The sequence below is a fragment of the Meleagris gallopavo genome, chromosome 10 (assembly GCF_000146605.3).
Source record: "Meleagris gallopavo isolate NT-WF06-2002-E0010 breed Aviagen turkey brand Nicholas breeding stock chromosome 10, Turkey_5.1, whole genome shotgun sequence".
Lineage (NCBI taxonomy): Eukaryota > Metazoa > Chordata > Aves > Galliformes > Phasianidae > Meleagris > Meleagris gallopavo.
This window is the reverse complement of record NC_015020.2, coordinates 19,401,377-19,421,420: the sequence shown is the minus strand read 5'-3', so window position 1 is coordinate 19,421,420 and position 20,044 is coordinate 19,401,377. Positions and strand designations below refer to the sequence as shown.

The window sequence follows — 20,044 nt, the reverse complement described above, 5'->3', positions numbered from 1 at the left end:
GAAGTTGGAACTGGGCGGGCTTTAAGGTCCCTTCCAACCCAAACCAGTCTGTGATTCCATGAAAACAGCTCTGCCAGCAAAGCTGCCAGCATGGATTTAGCAGAAGGTCTGCTTGTCAGAAGAGACACCTCATCTCTGTACAGAAGATGAGATAAAGAGCTTTTTGTCAGCACATCTGCATCAACTTCAGAAGTTTTGCTGGCAGCGTTGTGCAGAGGGCAAAGGTGGGATGCTTCACATTCCTGGAAAACAGAGCCATTCCCTCAGGCCTGCCCAGGGACCCAGCCTGAATTTCAGCTGTGTGGGCAGTGTTCCCTGCACCGTCCAGTCCAGCCAGGGCTTGGGTGACAAAGGCACACAAAGCAAAAGAGGAAAACCCCCCTAACATCACTCCCACCGATGCAACTACTTCTGTTAACATCATTTAAGAGCCTAAAGGGGAGACTGAGTTGGGTTTACCCGCTCAAGCCCCTGTGCTGGAGGGTTTTAAGTTGGTGGCTGAGGGCAACGCAAGCACACCTCATCCTCCCCAGCACAATGGCAGCAGGCCAGGATGGGAGCAGGACCCAGCTCAGCATGGAGAGGACAGCCCCAGCACGAGGGCAGGGAGCTGCACTGACACTCAGCAGCTACAGCTGATTCTAAAGTCACCTTCTCCATGCCCTTGGAAAAGACTTAGCACATTAATGCATGCAACTGTGATCATTCCAAGGATCTTGCCATTCAACCAAACAACTTCATCAAAACAGTCTTTTGGTCTTCAAAAGAAAATCAAGGTGTGAGAAAATAAAAGAACACGGACCAGTAATTGTAGCTCATACCACTTTAATATCCTGCAACGACTGTTACTGGTTATTTCTTGAGGGAGGTTGTGTTGTGGTTTTTTTCTTATACAGATAGAAAGGCAAATAGAGAGCAATGTACATAATTTGTTTTGAAAGGGAAAAAATCCACGCGAGTGAAAAATACTCGGTATTAATGCACGTCCATTGCTTATTCAAAGACATCAAATTTTAAAGACAACATATGAACAAGGGTAAAGTGCGCTTCTTTTCCAGGAAAGTGTCCAAGAGAGAGAATACATTCATCAGTAATTCAGGGAGTTGGGTTCTTTGTTATTTCTAGAGCCTTTTGTTTAAGCGAAGAAAAAAGAAGTACATATGCTAACCCAACAGGCCGAGCTAACGAGCACCATACCAACGTGCCAGCAGTGCTGTGTGACGCAGAAAAGCAGCACAGCAATGTGCACACAAAGTGTTGACAGGAGCTGGTTTTTATTGTCTATCTGTAGCGGGCAGTGTTCTTAAATACACAGATAAAATTAATATTCCTTTTATAGTGACAGACCCGACGGGCTGCCTTCTTTCCCTTGGTGCCAGGATGAGTCTTTATGTTATAACAGTGGGACCGGTGCGGCCGGTTCTTTCATGAAGCTGTGAGAGTTTCAGTGCAATAGAAATGAGAGGAGCCAGCATGACCTGCAAGAGGGGAGAGATGGCTCAGGACCGGGGGCAGAGCACCACGCGCAGCCTGTGCGCATCGCCTCCACCTCCCACATTTTTTATGTCTTTGTCAAAAACAGCAAGCCATGCACAAAGAGTTCTATTTGCTGGGGGACAGAAAATGAGGATTCTTTCAGTATTAGATGATGCACAGAAATGAGCTCGTCTTATCCCTAGTGAAGCAATGTTTTGCCCAGAAGGTCAGTTCAGGTTGGAAAGCGTCCTTTCACACCTGGAATCAGCCGCAGATGTAACGTAAACAGGAAAACTAACTGCAAAAGCAGCTGTGAGAGATTCTGAATAAGTAATGCTTGTTCCACACAGAGCTTTTTTAAAAGCTATTTACACTGGGATTGAAGATATCAAAGCCCTTGCTTCCAAGACACCCAGCGCATGGCTCTAAGCAAAGCAGTACTAAGCAAAGATCCATGCTTTTTAGTAAGGCTGCGAACCAGCGATGCCACGACTCAGATTTAACACCTACCTGTGGGTCTTCGTGGATCTTCTTAGCATCCTTCTCATAGCTGTCAATGTAGAGCCGCACAGTCGCTCCAGCGCTGCCGGTGCCGCTCAGCCGGAAGATGATGCGAGAGCCATCGGAGAAGATGAGCCGCAAGCCCTGGGGAGAGAGGAGCAGAGCTGCTCAGCCACGTGCTCCTTGGGTACCCAGGCAGTGCTGTCCGAGGCGCCCAGCCCGGCCCTGCTCCAAGCAGCCCTCCCTCTCTTAGCATCCCCTCCCCATCCCTTCACAAAGGCCAAGATCCTGCTGGCCAACACAGGGGAGAAAAACTTTTTCCAAGGGTCAGATGCACTGCTTGACTTCAGAGAAAGGGGAGATGCAGTGAACAAAGATGCCCAGTGTTCAGCACTCATCTCTCAGAGGCCACGGCCACCCCAAGCAGCACAGTGCCCACCTGGTTTCTGGAGACACTTCCATCCACGGGATCGTGGTACTCAAAGTTATCAGCTTTCTCAACTGTGTAGACTTTGTCACCAGCTGATAACTGCTTCCCCACAAAGGAGCGGTCAAACATCACAGTCTCCAAATCCTTCATCATTTTACCAGCTGCATCTGCATCCACCTCCTCATAGTCGTATCTACAACAGTAAAAACAAAGATTAAGAAGGTCTGTAATTAGCAGCAGTGTTCTGCAATGTCCTTGTTTAACAACGCTGTGATCAGCCCCATGTTTTCTACTCATACTGGAGACAAGGACCAGAAGAAAGGAGAGGACACATGCAGCAGTGTATGAGTGCAATACAAATCTGTGGGATACACAGCAACCTATCTCAGATCTAAAAATCTCATCTAAAATTGAGAAAGATGAAGGGCCAGACTCCAACAACACTGGCTGCAAAGCATTTATTCCAATTCCTCTAATAGGATCTCAACAGGCTTCTCCAGATAACAGATCTGCCTGAGCACCTCAGCGCGTCCCCACAGGAAAGCAAAGGTGTGATCACAGCACATGATAGCACCCAGTGCCAGCTTTGATCTAGCTAATGTAAGTAAGAGAAGCAGAAAGTGCAGCAGCTCCAGCATGTGCACAGATGAGGACCTGAGACTCTCTACTCTGGTTGCCAGTGTGATTTGCACTGCTTTTATTTGCCCAGCCAGCCAGACAGAGCATGCACAGGCTTGCTAGCTGCCTTCCACTCCACCTAGCCTTCTATGCAGACGTATCTCTGGTGCTTGAAGCCTACCTTTTTATACTAGATTTTGGCATTTCTTTCACAGCTTTAAATGCCTTAGATGTATGCTGGCTTTGTGGTATGAAAAAAAAAAAACCAGGAAAAGTTCTTACATTTAGCAATTGGAGACAGAAATTTCATGTAGGTTTTCCAAAGTGAAAGATTTCTATCCTAATACTCTCAATCCAGATAGCATCCCCTCTTCTGCTCATGCGCAGGTCAGTTCTCCTTTTTCATCTCCTGTGTCTATAGTAGTTTAAAGTAAGAGTATTTTGGAACTGGACAAAAATTCAACCAGGTAAATAACTGTCTAGGAGCTGGGTGCCCATTCAGTGAGGCAAAGTCATCACTCAAGATATTACAAACGAATTTGTAAGATGTAAACTAAAGAAGCATACTGTTCTAAAAGTAGGAAAAATTCTTGCAAGAAAAGATCTCCATTAAATAAATAATTTAAAAAAAAAAATACTACCTATCAGATAGATATAAGAAGAATTGTACAACCTTCACAGAGTTTGATACTGAATAGATTGTATTCAGAGTAACAAATTCTAACCTGGACATTGTGAAAGGTCAAGGTAAATACCCACAGGTTTACTGGACCCACAGAAGCTGCACAAACTAGCCAGGGAGCTTCAAACCACTGCAACACCACAGAAAAAGCATGTGCAACAAGGCAGAAACTGCTGTGGTAGCAAGGCTGGTGCTGTTGGTGCTCAGCTTGTTGAGCTCCTTCATAAGGGCTCATACTTGGTTGGCCACAGGGCAGAGGGAAGGACGAGCTGCCTGGAGCACTTCCTCACCTGGTGAAGAAGTTCCTGCCATACTTATGCCAGTGATCCTTCATGATGTCCTCCACGCTCTGCTTGCGGGCAGCCAGGATGGACAGCCAGGCCAGGACTGCCCAGAGCCCATCCTTCTCACGGATGTGGTCAGAGCCTGCAGAGAGCCACAGCACAGACACATTATGTTCTCCTGCCAGGCCAGAGCCTGTGCACAGCTCTGCTTCACCTCCGCTCCTCCACCAAGCTGGCAGTAGTACAGCCCCACAAATGGAAGGCATTTCACAAGCTGGATGCTCGTGTGTTGTTAAAGCAGTTCAAGATATCATCTGCTTTCAGCTACAGCCCAAATAAAACACTCGGTTCCCTTTAAAACATACTCATTGCTCACAGATCCTTCATTCTGTTCCCAAGGAAGCAATGGGGAATGTGCACTAAAAAGGTCATTGAAATAAATAAATAAATAAAAAGGCAAATGCAAAGGAGCAGCTCAAGAACTACCATCAGCCCCTCTGAGCAGCTGTCACACACAGTCTGCAGAATCAGGATACCCTGATGGTGCAGGCGCTGGCTGAGCACCAGGAGAAATGCCAGCCCTCGCTGAGGGAGCCAAACCCTAACGGCTCCAAGACTGCAGGGTGCTGGGGAGCACAGCAGCCACAGGGGCAGCAGCACGAGGACTTCATTCACACAAGGAGATCAATTCATCCCAGCCTCAAACACCAGAGTCAAATGTGGGATCCAACAGCAGCCAGAGCAGACCCAACCCAGCCTCCATCTTCCTGACTGGTTAGCTCAGTGCTAGGCTCAATGCACAGCTTCTGGGTTTTATCCTTTGGGCTCTGGAAAACATGCGGGCTAGTATTAGCAAAACCCCAAGGAGCTAAGGCACACCTGTCAATGGGGAGAGTTGGCCAGAGCCACCATTTCACCCCCCAAAAAATCAGCTGGGGCCACGAGGTGCGAGACACAAACCCCACATTGTGGATGCGGTGGTAAATTATCCTCACAGCCCTGCACAGCTGAGAGCTGCACAGAGGTGATGGAGAGGAATGCTAAATAAACAGGAGTCCCATGTGATGTATCAACTTATTGCTGGAATAAAACACCCCAGAAAGCAAGCAGGAATTCTGTCACGTCGCATTACTCTAATTGCTGCTGGACCCTGGTCCCGCCGGGTCGCAGTTTGTTTCAATTTTTACCGGGTCTCTTTGGCTGCTCCTTCACCTTGCTCCCATTCAGCACTCACACTGTCAGACTCCAAACAACTCCTCATTAAATTGCTATCGAACAACCTCCCTCACCCCATTTCATTCCTTAAAGGGCCTCTGCCAGACAGACAAACGCCCTCTGCATTGCAGGGAGCCCAGCACAGGCTGCCCCGGTCCTTTCCCAGTGTTCCCCCAGCAACGACCCCAGCGTGCAGCCCAGGTGTGATGCAGCACAGCCAAAACATCAAGCCTCCCTCTCAGCCCCATTGCAAGTGTTTTCAGTCACTTTTATTGGCAATGTAGTCACCTACCTATCATGGGCTGGAGAGAAACCATGAGCTCACTGCACATGCAACAGAAGATGGAAGCAATTTCAGAGAGTTGCTTGTTAGAGCCCAGCTCCTATCAGCAGCTCCATGAATCATTTGCTGCTGTTGTTTGTATTTTCTAAATGCTGAGCCACTCTCACCAGCTAAAGGCCGCAACATAAACTTAACGCATGCTGAAATCATTCAGGGCTAAACTCCAAAATCCTCCTATGCTCACAATTACCCTCAAGTTATCTTTACAGAGATACCTAGATTATCCAAAATTCCCCTTTCCTTCCAGACTGAGGCCTAGTTCTGTTTATTAGAATAGCATCTGACTGCAAAAGTTTTGCCCCAGCGACTTCTTCAGCCTCACGGCAACCAGCATTCAGCCAGTCTGCAGTGCCATGTCCTCAGCTACCAAAAAGCTCAGGTGGTAACATTTTGTGACCGAGATCCACAAAGCACTTCATATCTGGTATTTGAAGCCACTCCTGCTCCATGAAACACCTTAAAGCAGGCTAAAATATGAGGAAACATGCAAGCTTTGACCCCCAATCATCCCACCTAGATCTCCCCAAGCCCTGCACCTCTGGCTGCCCCGTTGTCCTGAGCGGTACACACAATGGAAGAACAAGACCTTAAGGACAACCCAGGCCAGACAAACCCCAGAATGGTGGCAGGGTGGGCAGATGCCATGAGGCAATCAGGCTGCAGCCTACCAGCCACACAGTGCTGCACGTTTCAGGCACGGTGCAGAGCCTGCACCAATAACAGCCATGCATCACGCTGCACCCCTGGTAAATTCCTAAAGATGTTCGCTTTGTTTCTCAGTAACCCAATAACTCGCTTCGACTGTTCAAAGGCAAGTGTTAATTTAAACTTTATAAATCATACCTTGTTTTTAGAACAGGAAAATGAGGGCCCTATTAAGCTCGGAGATTTAATAGTGACCTGAAACCTCCCCTAATAAAACTGCATGCTCCAAACCATATTTCTTTCCAGAAATGAAAACATTTAGAAGGTTTTCCTGGCCACCAAGAGTTGAAAAATACATTTAACACTGCACTTAATCCCCATAGACTCAATGACCGGGCTAGTAAAGAGGCCCTTAGACTTCCTGCATATCTCCTTATGCCTTCTGGAAAGAGCTTTTACCTGACAGAATTCTGAGCATTGTGTATGCTTTCACCAGGGAGCTTTTTTCTTATATGATTTTAGAAGCATTAACCTCACATGAAAGATAAACCCCAAGTAGGCCAGCACAGTAAAGAACTACGAAGAGGAATAGTGCCTCCATTAGTGAGATGAGGAACACCCACTTACCAGTACCAAAACTTTCCTCTCCGCACAGAGACAGTTTGTTTGCATCCATCAAGTTTCCAAAGAACTTCCAGCCAGTAGGAGTCTCATACAAAGCAATCTTTGTTGCGTGGGCCACCCTTAGAAGGCAAGAAGGCTACGTCACACACAGCTGGGCTTAGTGCACCCATGTGAAACGCTGCAGCAGGAGCCCCAGCAGTTACCACACATCTCCTGAGGGGTAGCACTAAAAGCAGATCATGTCTCTGCTTTATTATTAAGAGCTGCTCTTTGTACAGCAGTGCTGCGTTTTATCCTGGTGTTACCTTTTGGGAGATCGTTGGGAAGAACAACTAAAGATAAATATATGTATGTATATACAGCTCTTCTAAATTGATTTGCAGTTGTAGCTGTCAAAGCATTTCACAAATAGATTATCAGTTTAAAATTAAAATTTAAAAAACACAAAGTGGTGGGGGGAGGGGGTGGACCATATCCATATAGACAAAAGAGAGCCGAGAGCAGAACCCAGCTCTGCCATACCCTCCAACTGAAATTAATACGTTACATTTCGGTGACCCCAGAACTCAACCCACAGCAGCCAGATGCTTTGCCCATAGGGCAGCCCACGCTCCCCACTACGGACACGTGTCAGACACAGAAAAAGGACAGTTGTTGCCTTGTCAGGGCACTGTGCACAGAGGTAGGTGCTACCTGTCGAGAGCCCCGCTGGTGGGCATGCTGCGGGCAAAGCCACGGACCCCGGTCTGCTGGAAGTAAGGGATGCTGAGAATGTTGGCAGCAATGACAGCAACGGAGTCAGAGGGGTTCACAAAGAAGCCATGCTTGCCAAGAATCATGTTGCGGTCCTGACGAAGACAAGAGAAACAGCTCATGTCCTGGCTTTGTGCAAAGAGGCTGTGATGCAGAGATTGTGCTACTTTGCTGGCACGGCTTATAAACCCATGGATATAGATTTTTTACTGTACTGCACTAAATACAGCATTTGGAAAAAGTTAAATAGCAACACCTCTACAGTATTTCAACATCCTGCTGATTTTTCATAACCTTTAAAGCCATTTAAGTACAGTTTGGACTTCGTTATTTACACAGTAGTCAACTACTGCCAACAGTTGTGAACTGCATCGAGTGATTCCCATCCATGTGCAGCTACAGAAGGGAGAGGAGAAAAAAGCCTTCACATCCATCCCCCTCAGCCAACGTCCTCCCTTCTCCATAAGGGGCAAAAAGATGGACACAGAGCAGCCCATTTACCCCATCTCCATCAAAGGCAGCTCCGAAGTCGTACTCTCCTGTCTTCATGGTTTGGACCAGATCAGCAGCATAGGTCAGGTTGGGGTCGGGATGGTGGCCACCGAAGTCCTCCAGCGGGGTGCAGTTCACAGCAGAGTTTGCTGGTGCTCCCAGCTCCTCACACAGGATCTTCTTCACATAAGGGCCCACAACTGCCATAGGAAAATGTGGGAAGGAAGGAATCAAGCACAGGGTAAAGAAGGACTTACGCCTCAAGTACACTGAGGTATTAGAATGACAAGAAGACAAACTGCACGTCTGATTCACAGCAATCCAGCAGCACAACAGGACTTACTGCTCTCAAACGTCAGTAACAAAAAAGTGACGAAAAGCCTGATCTGGGAAGAAGGAGGCAAAACCCTACAGACCAGCAGAGCCAAGCCCACCCATACCTCCATGCATTGCATCAATGCGAATCTTGAGGTGGTTTTTCCCCGAAAGCAGTTCCTTTAATGCATTGAAGTCAAAGATGTTCCTCAGCATATTTGCATAAGCTTCTACAGAATCCACAATTTCCACTGGAAGAAAAAAAACAACAACAAAACAGAGATAAACTAACTCTGACAATCTGAACTCTACGCAGAAAAGCAATTTTAGTACATGAGCCACTGTGCTGACAGTCCTCAGTACAAAGGGCCAGGGCTCAGCACAGAGCCTTTAAACATTCCATAGAATCATTTCATAAAGATGATGATAACGGTCCTGTATTAAGAAACATTTGGTTATGGGCTGCCACTGCTAATGGGATTACAGACCAAACAGACCAACAAAATCCTGAAGATGAACATTTTCCCCAGTTCTCTGCTAGTCACAGACTCCAGCCACAACCTCAGCTCCCCAGATACCCTTTGAGAAGTTTCCATTCCACTCCAATTATATGTAGAGTGGGATTAGAGGAAACAAAAATACATATAAAACAGACTTTCAATCTCCACCAACGTCAGCATGAATTGTGCACCTGATAGCCTTAAAATTTGCACCTTTGCAACTAATGGGACGAGTGCACAGAAACAATACAATTAAAATATCTAGACAAGGTGAGATGAAGGCAAAAAATAAAATAAATAAATCCATGATGACCAGGACAGTATTCTTGCTTGGATTATCCAATAGACGAGAAGGGAAGGTCAGACCACGTGCCTTTCAAAGCACCAAGCGTCCCTGTCCTACGGAGGCCCGTGCCAGCTTCACCTGAAAGGAAACTTCCCAAGGGGAAGAAGTCATTTACCTGTAAAGGGTTTAAATTTGTTCTCCAAATCAAACTGCTGTTTTCCAATGGTACCCAGGTCCACCTTGAGATCCGGGCAGATTGCATACTCTTCAATTTTTTTGCTAATTTGGAAAATTTTGTCCGTGATTCCTTCTGGAGCAGGACCTACAAGATATAATGGGCAAGGAGGGAGAAGTTAAAGAAACAGAGCATGAGGAAGGAGCAACACAAAGGTAGACCAGAAGGCCTGGGGCTGGGAATGCCTCACTGGGAGAGGAATACCAGTGAGCAAATTGATCACTCTGGATGCGGTCTCAAGCAAGCTGCTCTGGGTGTCAGTGCTAGAGCAGGGGTTGGACCAGATGGACCTAGAGGTCCCTGCCAACTGTAACCACACTAATTCCATGTTCAGGGAAACCCACTGCTCAGGCCACTCACTGAACCTCTGTGATGTTAAAACAATTAAATTGGGTTCTTCGTTCCAACACAAGCCAAGTCAAGCAGAAACAAAACAAACAAGAATCAACTAAGCAACCTTACCTCCATTGGCCGTATTGAATTTAATCCCAAAATCTCCGTTGGGCCCACCAGGATTGTGGCTGGCCGTCAGAATGATGCCACCGATGGCTTTGATTTTCCTGATGATGCAGGACACTGCTGGGGTGGAGAGAATGCCGTTCTGCCCGATGACCAAACGGCCAATCTGAAAATGAAAGGGCAGAACAAACTACTTTGAGATTCAAATCTGAATACAGCCAAAGCACCAAACACCCCAACGCCAACAGGTAAAGCAGGGCCTCGTCAGGGGCACCTGGATGGCAAAGGTCCTGAAGCAAACATTTTGAACCTGAGAGGCTGCAAGCTCCCTGCTATATAACTAGAAGATCAGCATCTGACCCTGCTCTGTCATGCCTTTTTAGCATTCTCTTTTATGAACACTGGAAATGGCATCCTGCACTGAAGAGCAGAGCTTTCCAGAGGCATCTAAACAAAACAAAAAAACCTTTGCCTGTGGTCTCGAACATTGCTTTCAAAAGACACAATGGGACTGAGAGAAGCCAAAGCAAAACAAAAGTCGATCATCATCACTGCTCCCATGGGACCACATGCAGATTCTCTTACTCTCAGCGGGTAACGCACCTCCCTCCCATAAACTTGGTAATATCACTGAGATTAAATCCAGAGCAACGTGCTAAGCAGCACAAGGTAATCAGGATTCAGTTGCTGGGGTTCACGTAGTAAAACAGAAGATAAATGCTTTTTCTGGGAGAACATGCCCCTTACCATAGCTCCCAAATGAGGTGATAGAGATTTAAAAATACACCAGACCACTCTCCATCAGCCAAGGAGATTAGACTGTGAATACAGCTGAGAAAAGAGGAGGAATTTCATTCAAAGGCAAGAGGAACCAGAAGACAAAAGCCAGCCTGCCCAGCCTGAATCCGCCATGCGGTGCTAAGCTGGCTCTGTGGGATGGCTACCATTCCTGGCTGTGGCACTGCTGGGCACTAAGCCCCACAGCTGCCAGGCAAGTGGGAAGCTGAGATGTCCAGCAAGCCATGGGCACAGACCTGAAACAGCAGCTTAGAAACCCAGTGTGAGGTGTGAGAGCCCTTGTACCAGCTGGTCAGAGTATTGCTGCCCTTACAGTGCCCAACTACCTAGATCACAGGATGCATTATGCCATACATCGAATTTGTAGCAGCCTGATCTATGTGGGTTTGGCTTTCTCTTTGCTTCATGCTTTGTTTCAGCAGCAAGGGCCTCCCATTAGTGCCCTCCACACCCCAGTGACACAGACTGATGCTTCTGGTGTTCTTCACTCCCAAAACCATGCTTTCTACACTCGGCACAGTGAGCTCGGTGCTGCTCAGAAATCCTGCTGATCCCACACCTGCAGAGGTGACAGCACCTGTCTCTGCCACATGCCGACAGACACTTTTGCACATCCAAACTACGACATGCATGCCCTCCCTTGTGGCTTTTTAATAGTCGAACACATCCTCAGACTCATCTCTCCTACTCTACAGAGCAAGATTAGCACAGAACTGATTAACAAAGTCACAGGCTTTAGCCAGACTACTTAAAAATAACTAACAAAAAATACCAAACTCAACAGCAAAACTTGTTTTCAGCCAGGCACGGGACACAATGCTGGAAAGAAATGCAGCAGAGAAGTCTCAGCTGATGCAGATCAGCTTAGACTCATCTTAACCAACAGGAAACCTGTCCTGGTGTGGAGAAGCCCATGCAGCAGGCCTGGCTCTTGCTTTGTGCACGTTTTCCAGCTCTTTGACTCAGCCCATACACTGACTTAAGAGGAACACAGTAATTTGCAATGCCAGAGGATTTTTCTTTTCCAGCTGGAAAACATTTTGATTTAGAAAAATATATATCTCTTCTTCTTATTCAATTGCTCATTACAAATCACCCTGTTGTGATCGGATAAGCTTTTCTGTCAAACACATTCCCATAAGCCAGATCTCTTAGTGTAAAGTTTTGCTCTGCATTAGGAAACACAGAACAGACAGCAAAGCCTTTTCTTCTTCAAAAGCAACAGGAAACACAGATACAACCCCAGTGCCCCACAGCACTGCGGTGCTTGAGCCATGCTCTGCTGCAAACAGCCCTGGCTCATCTGCTTCCCACACAACCAGAAATCACTGTACGGGTTTCCGCTCAGTGCTAACTTTCTTTTAACAGTAATTAAACAGTAATTTCAGTATTACCAGTCCCATTTTCCATCAAAATGTTTTCTGTTAGCAGTTGAGTAAAATCTACGGGAAAATTCAATCTCCCACTGACTAATCTGTTTTGGTTTTCTGCATTTATCAGCTATACAACCATAGGAATTTAGTCATCTAGCATTTACCAACCCCGTTGGCAGCAGCCATTTGGACTATCAGTTCCACTGCAGCCTTATTAAGGTACCTTCCATCACCTCCAACTACCATAGAAGATCCTTGTCGATCTCTTAGGTCTATGGAAAAAAATATACTCTGGATAAAGTTCTGCAAATAGTTCATTTTGGATTCAAAATAATAGGTCTTCTTCCGTAATCCGCTGGTTCCTGGTTTCTGATCATTGTAAGGAGCTGTTGGCACAGTCAGCAGAGGCAGAGGAGCAGCTTCCATGTTCTTTCTTCAAATAAATGCATTTAAGAAGTAAACTACGATTAAATACAAAAGAAAAAGAATATTTTTTTAAAAAAGCGTATCAGTCTTGACACCAGCAATGGCACACCTACTGGACAGAAGCTCAGCAGAGTTGCTGACCACCCAAAAATAGCTCCTTGAACGTTGAGCTGAACACGGCTCCTGTAACTGAAGATGTTTCTCTGCACTTGCCGTGGAGGATCAATGTCACGAAGAACAAACACACAACCCCACGCTGCTCTCCCAGCACTCAGCAAAAGGTGATTTCTGCCTCCTTCTCCACTTTCTGCTCCCTCCAGGCAGGGCCCTTCACCATTCTGTGCTATCACTGCCGGCACCGTCCGTCCGCCTGCCCTCCGTCAGCAGCTCAGCACCGGCTCACACACACCGATGCGCTGCACAGCGTTTTTGCCAGCCCAGCAGATCTGCGTGGCCCTGGAGGAAAAGCCTCCCGCGGGCACGGCAGCATTTTGCAGCCTCCAGCAAGCTAAAGGTCACTCTTAAAATGGAAGGCAACGGATCTGTTACCCACACTTTGCTTACACGAGTCCCACTCTGACATCCTGACAGCTCCGGCGCCAGCTACCTCCAAATAACGGGACGTCGTCTGCAGTGCACAACCAGCCTCTGCTTAATTAAGAGAGATCCATTAACAGCTAAAACACTGCTAAAGCAATGCTTTCAGCTGAATACCAACACCAGTCCTACCCTGGGCACTCTGCATGACAAAAGTTATTAGAAAAAACCCCAAACTTTCAAATTAGAACACAGCTTAGGACAAAGTCATCAATTTTGGAAAAGCTTGCAGCCACCAGAGACCCAAATACAAGAAGTTAATGAAGCATCATCTCCCCCAGCCTCAAATGCTGGATTGGAACCACGGTCTCCCTTTTTATGACACTTAAGAGTCCTCTGTCCAAGCTGCTGGCAGAATTCACAGATATTTCTGGATAATGAAGGACCATACACTTCCTAATGACTCATTTTGTTCCATACTTAAGGAGGGGAGGAGAAAAGGAGTTGTGTACACAGCTGAACTGTGATGCTTTGTGGGGACTCCCACAGGACCGTTTCCTGACTGTTTCGCTCCAAACATTGACAGATTTTCTTACGACAATCTTTACTTTGTTCCAACAGCAAGACTGCCTGTGCCATGCAGCCAGCAACCATCCATGTGTACACTGCACCTATATCTTCGTGCTGTTCCAGCATCCTGCAGCTGCAGTGCCTCCATTTCCATGCAAAGGCTGAGGTTTCCCTCTAGTGGCGCAGAAAACAAAGCCCAGCTCCCAGAACGAGCCTCCCTGGCAGGGAAAAAGCCTGCGAGCACTTTCCCCCAGCCAAACTCTGTGCCACAAAATGCCGCGGCACACCTCCTCCTCCCTGAGCAGGTGCCCACACACTGGCTGGATGAGGAGCTAATGAACTTTGCACTTGTGGAGCAGAGGAACCAAACTCAGCACAGGGAGAAAGGTGATAGTCACTGTAGCCATACTAAGATACATAAAAAGAAATACATTATTTCAAACAAAATACAGAATCCAGTTGTGAGGCAGCACATGCAAAGCACAGGGTCAGAACTGGCATATCCATGGAGCTTGTCTTTGGGGCACTCACCCAATCCCAGGGCAACACCTACATCACTGTTTGGGACAAACTACAACACCAACAATGGGTCAACCAGGACGATTAGGCCGGTGTCTGCACGCTTACCAGGGGATCCAGAAGGGTAAAGGACTCAAGAGGCAGACCTCAGCCCTAGGGAGGGAAAGGCTCATTCCATTCATCACCTGGGAGTCTTTGCTCGGACACCTGCAATCACTTACAGGATGGAAAGGAATTCAGCAGGTCCTCTGATCCCTCCCCAAAGCTGGTGCGGGATCAAACATCCCCCAGGCACCCTTTAGAAAGTTCCTGCAGCCTGTTCTTGAAATCTCTGTCTCCAGGTGTGGTGTCAGAGCAGTCAGAAGCATCTTCCTGCAGTCTGTCCTACATCTCTCTCTCTGCAGCTTAAGTCCTCCTGAGCTGTCAGAGAACAAACCATTCATAATCCTCCTTCTGACACCTTCTTGCACATTACAATAATCCTTTAACACAGAGGCTCACAGTATCCTCTCTTTTCTACAGGAAATAATCCCGATTTCCCAATTTCTTTAGCCTTCTCTTGTGGTCACACTTTATAAGTCTCCAATTCTATGTTTCCGCTCCAAACAGCCAACCTGCCAGAGCAGAGCCATCTGCTCATGTAGGTTCCCATTCACTTTAGGCATGCAAGAGTAGAGTCAAAGCTATGAACTGTTGACTTTGGTTAATGATAAAAAGACAAACAAGACTATTTTGAGAGAACCTGAATTTCAGCAAAACTTCGGAGCATGCAACTCCTCCCTGGACTTGGTGTTGCTGACCCCTGCCCCATCCCCTGTCCCCACAAACTGTGACATTACCTTCTCTCATCCCACTCAGTCTTGTACGTGACATTCAAGAAAGAAAAAGAGGGGGAGGAGGGGACGTGCACACAATGCAAAAACCAGAAAGGATATTTTGCAGTTATTTCATGGCTTTCCTTTAGAACAGAAAAGACGTTTCCCTAACTCCTTCCTGCCCCCTTCCTGCATTGCTCCATAATTACACTGCACCCCAATGAGGACCAGGAGAGAAGCCAGGCGGGTGGCAAAAAGCAGATACGTGAGAAAGAAGCTCTGCAGAGCTAGGGATGGAGCTGTCACCTGCAGGGCTGCTCTGGACCCCACAGAAGGCTCCAGGTTTGCCACGCAGGTAGGAGCTGATCCCCTTTGCCACAATTGGAGCACACAGCAACAATCATGATTGAGAAACCTTCTATCCAAAGGTCAGCTCCCTGGAGCATGCCCACACCTGCCTGTGGCAACAAGCTGCCCTTCCCCTGCTGCAAACAACAGCATGCTTCCCATCGGTAGGATGGGGTGGTACCCCACAGCAGGCACCATGTTCCTGCAAGACTTCTTTTCCTGGATTTCACTTACAGCAACACTACCTGAAAATGTCAGAATGGTGTTTGCTCTTCTAGACAATTGCAGGACACAGCCAACAGTCTTTGTGACCTACCCTCATCCTCAGTTCTGCAGAGCTGATGCTTCATATGTCAGCAGCTCATACTATGGCTGTAAATTCCAGATAACATCCACATTTTGATTCCTTCTGCCCCTTTAGCTTTTCTCCTTCTTAAGACAATTCCTTTTATTTCTGTGATATATTTCAGTTCATCATTTGAAGCATTAATCACTCCACTGATTAGTTCAGAGAGAAGCATGAGGAAAGAACACGAACCCATTGAATATATTTCTTGTTCCTGGTGGAGCTCAGCCATAAGACACTGAGTAGTGCCCCTTAAGTTCAGCTCACCTATCCCAAGCTTCACCAGGACAAAGGCATCAGACTCTGTAGGATCCTTACCAGCACAGCCAGAGCCAAGGTGTCTGCTTATAGCCATTGTTCCAGGAGATTACTGTTAAGCCCCTGTTAGTATGGATTTCAACTCTCTGTCTGCAGGATTTGCAAAGATTAACTCAAAGCACCCCAATTCTTCCCTTCAGCTGAAAATTCTGGAGTTATTCCAAAAAGGCACTGAGCTCGGACAGCATCACCACTGCCTTGACAGCCTTCAACTTAAAATCCAGGTAGGAGAAACAAGTGAGAGTGAGATGGGGGCTGCGGCGACAGCAAGGGAACTGTGGCAGAAGAACACAAAGAAAATGAAGCAGAGTTACTAAATTAAGCAAATAAAGAGCTGCTGAGCAGTGCAACAGAATTCAAACACTTGGTTTCCCTGGGATAATTGAGTCGGGAAAGTCTGGAAACCAAACTTTGCAGGGTAGTGAGCAGTATTTCTAGTAGAGCACTGTTTATCCTGCAGCAGTGAAACAAATCCAGGTTAGAGTTTAGCATGCAAAGCACTGCCCAGCATTTAAAACACCTTCAAGCAATTTGCAGCACTGCAAAATCTCTCTTTGCAAAGGAACTGGAGCACAATAAACTTGTTAAGTGGCAGGTGACAACATTAGTGAACCACCCTGCTGCTGGGTACGTGATCTGATCGAGATTTACAACCTCAGTTCTGTAACTTGTGCACACTTTCAACCTAAAGCTACAGTACAGCCACAGTTCTACTCTGACAGGTGATGACAAAAAGAGGTTTTAAGCTTTATTCATGTAATTAAGAAGTCAGGCTTACTAAGTGGGAATAACACAAAGGAAACCTGGCACAACAGACCAAAACAAAGCAGGAGGCTACGCTGGATGCCAACTGAGAATGGCAAAACCAACAGTGTCTATGTTAGTTTACTTTTATAAATGCAACCTTATAAATAGGATAAACACTTCTTAACCACAGAAGTGCAAACTGAGTTGTTGCTATTCCAACATCAGCATTTAGGTGAATGGTAACTGTTCCAGATGGAGACCAAACTAGAACTCTCTTCAGCATCCTTACCCTTTAATTTGTGAAACTAACAACCATACACTGTGGTTCTTGGTTTTTTCCTGTGGCACCTGAAGGACCACTCCACCACACCCGATCTAAAAGCCACCTAAAGCACTGATGCCATCACCTCTTTCTCCCCTAGGACCAGAAACACTGTTGTTTAGCACTTGCTTTGGCACAAGTTGTGGGTTGGCTGCTGATACAAGCAGATGCACCCCCGTACAACACACCTTGGTGATCAGAAACAGGCAGAGAAGCTGTCAGAAAGGGCAGTAAGCCCAGATTTATCTTCATATTTCTTTACCTTCTGCATACAAAGCAGTGCAGCACAGCGACCTGCGGCATTTTCTCTACATGCCTCACTATTTCTCACCACGAGATGCCTGAGCATTGCACTGAGACCTGGCTGCTGGCATCAGGAGACCACCCAAGCCCAGAAAGAAGGATGAGCTACTGCTGTGCAAGAAAGCACACTGCGCACAGGTGGCAGCAGGTTCCTGAGAACTTTGGGTTTCTTACACAGAATAGCTCACCTTTCTCTTGGAAGGGTGGCTGACTTCCAGTTACCTCACATTTATTCTGTTGAAACAGGATATTCGTAGGCTTGTACTCAACTGCACTGCAGTAGTTATCAGGGAACCAGCATTCCTAATTAGAGAGGAACCAGGAAGCAAGCAAGCATCCCCCAGTTATTCCAAACCAGGACAGCAAATATATAGAAACTTATTAAAAATGGGCATTTTGCATTTAATAAAGAAAGTCTCCATCCACCTCATCTCTGGTGGTTCTGGCATTCTTAAGTTTGGCAATGCCACACTTGTGTTTTACTAAGGCCCATGCAATTCACACTCAGCCAGCAACTGTATCAAGCCTCTTTAGGCTCTGCACTTTGGAGAGCATGTCATGGTACCTCCTCCTCCTGGTTGCTAATTCACATTTATATCTACTGTAAATTTATTAAACAGTCCATACCACTCTCTCTGTTCTGCCACAAGGGCAGAAAGAACCTGCATCAGGAGATGGCTAGTAGAGAACCAGAGAATCACTACAGTTGGAAAAGCTCTGCAAAGTCACCAAACCTGATCCCACTCCACCCCCGCTGCCCACGTCCCTCAGTGCCACATCCCCATGGCTCTGGACACCCGCAGGGATGGTGACCCCCACCCCTGGGCAGCTGTGCAGTGCTGAGCACTCTTTGGAGAAGAGATTTCTCCTAACATCCAATCTGACTCTCCCGTGGCACAATGTGAGGCCATCACTTCTCATCTTATCAATTTTTGCTTGAAAAAGCCTAACATCCTGTCCCAGGGCCACAGCTACTTGCTTGCTTTATAAATTAATGATTCAGAATGAAAAGCTTGTCAAGTAAAATTTCTCACTCTGTACACCAGCATCTTGGCTCTTAACCCAAATATTCATCCACTCTTTTCTCTCTCTGCTTCCTGTTTCCTTTCTTGCCTTTCCAGAAGGTTTTTCTCACATTAGAGCCAATTCTCTCCTAGCACCCTGAATCAGTTTGGTCAAAACACTGCAAAGCAAATGCCCACCAGCCAGCAGGCCCCAGGACCTGCTCTGCAGAGCTCAGTGCTGCGATGCTGCACATACGTGAGCACCAGCACGATGCGAGAGGAGGGCTATGAGCAACTAGCACACATTTCCAGCCCAGTGCACCTTCAGCCCCTTGCTTGCTGCTGGGACTGAGGCACAGAGTGCAGAACTGCCTGGAAGGCTGCCACAGCCCACCAGGGTGAGAGCCTAAACAAACCAAGGCTTTGTCCCAGCAAACAAACCTCCCAGTCAGCTTATTCATGGGCATCCAAGGTGCTGTCAGGCTGCATGTTTCAGCTCCAACTCTCCTTAGAATAAATAAATAAAACCGTGGCTGTGCCTTTCCCAACAGGAAAGCCTGTAGCATCCATCACTCACAGGTGCACCCGGCAAGGCTGGTGCTTGGGGACATGGGACAGACACCTAATGCTGACCAGTCACCATGCATCACTGAAAGCAAACTTCTACGTGGTCCGAGAAGGCAGTTACGTGCTTCTTTGTGCCATAAGGAAGTAGTGATCTCACATTTTGTCATGTTCCCCTTCAGCCTGATAGTTACAGAGCTGATTATTGCTGGGAAATTGAAGCAGGTAATTGTCAGGTTCCATTCTAATGCCTGACCCTAACCACTCAGCATCTTCTGCTAGCCCTGCAACGAGGGAAGCCTGCTGCTGACAAGCAGGAGCCAGGTGGCCCAGCAGAGGATGGCATTCTCCACTTGCAAAAGGCCGAGGGGAAGGAAGGGCCTCACTCTCCAACCCAGCTCCAGCCCAGCTGTCCCTACTGGGCTAGCCTCAGGCTGATCAAGTGCTGTGACAGAGGTGAACCCATGCAGCTGTGCTCTCAGCAGCACAGGGAGGCACTCTGCTGCCCATCCAGCACAACTCACCACCGGTGTACGCTGCTGGGTACGAAACACAGCTCTGGCCCACAGTAAGGAGGAGCACTGAGTCAGAGCCTCTCCAACCTCTGCGCTCATAGAACAGTTGGATTGGAGGGGAACTTAAAGCCCTCACCAGCTCTGGCTGCCCAGGGCCCATCCACGGCCTCAGGCACCTCCAGATACGGGGCACCCACAGCTCTGGAAGCAGAGCTGGAGCCTCACCGCCCTCTGAGCGGAGAACTTCCTCCCCACACCCGACCTCCTTCAGTCGGAAGCCATTCTCCCCGGCCCGTCACTGTCTGCCCGCGCGTCCCGAAGGCTCACGAAGCCGCGGGTAACGCTGTCACCGCATTTCCTGCCCCGCGGGCCCGAAGCCACGCCGAGAGCCGCCCCGGCCCCGCGTACCCCGTTAGCGGCGGCGATGCGGACGATGATCTGAATGGCGTCCTTCATGTAGAAGCGACCGTCGCCCCCACCACCAGCGTGGCCTCTTGCCGTTCTGCCGGCGGCACGGTGGCCAGGATGCTCTGGATGAAGTTCTCGGCGTAGTGGGCATTGTTTTGAAAAACGGTGACGCGTTTGCGCAGCCCGCTGGTGCCGGGTTTCTGGTCGGCGTACGCCTTGGTTTTCACCGTCTCGATGTGCACCATGGCCGGCCCGGGCTGCGAGTTCCGGGCG

At 47.7% G+C, this 20,044-nt stretch overlaps 1 protein-coding gene across 1 annotated transcript; it reads right to left on the bottom strand.

Annotated features, from left to right (window-relative positions):
* Positions 1–808: 808 nt before the first annotated feature.
* PGM1 (phosphoglucomutase 1) lies at positions 809–20,038 on the bottom strand. Its single transcript, XM_010716041.2, is given in 12 exon segments — positions 809–1,478; positions 1,987–2,121; positions 2,417–2,600; positions 3,998–4,133; positions 6,822–6,937; positions 7,512–7,666; positions 8,073–8,263; positions 8,504–8,629; positions 9,340–9,486; positions 9,862–10,024; positions 19,772–19,842; positions 19,845–20,038. Coding segments are annotated over 12 exon segments (1,686 nt in total). The 5' UTR covers positions 20,017–20,038; the 3' UTR covers positions 809–1,388.
* Positions 20,039–20,044: the final 6 nt, after the last annotated feature.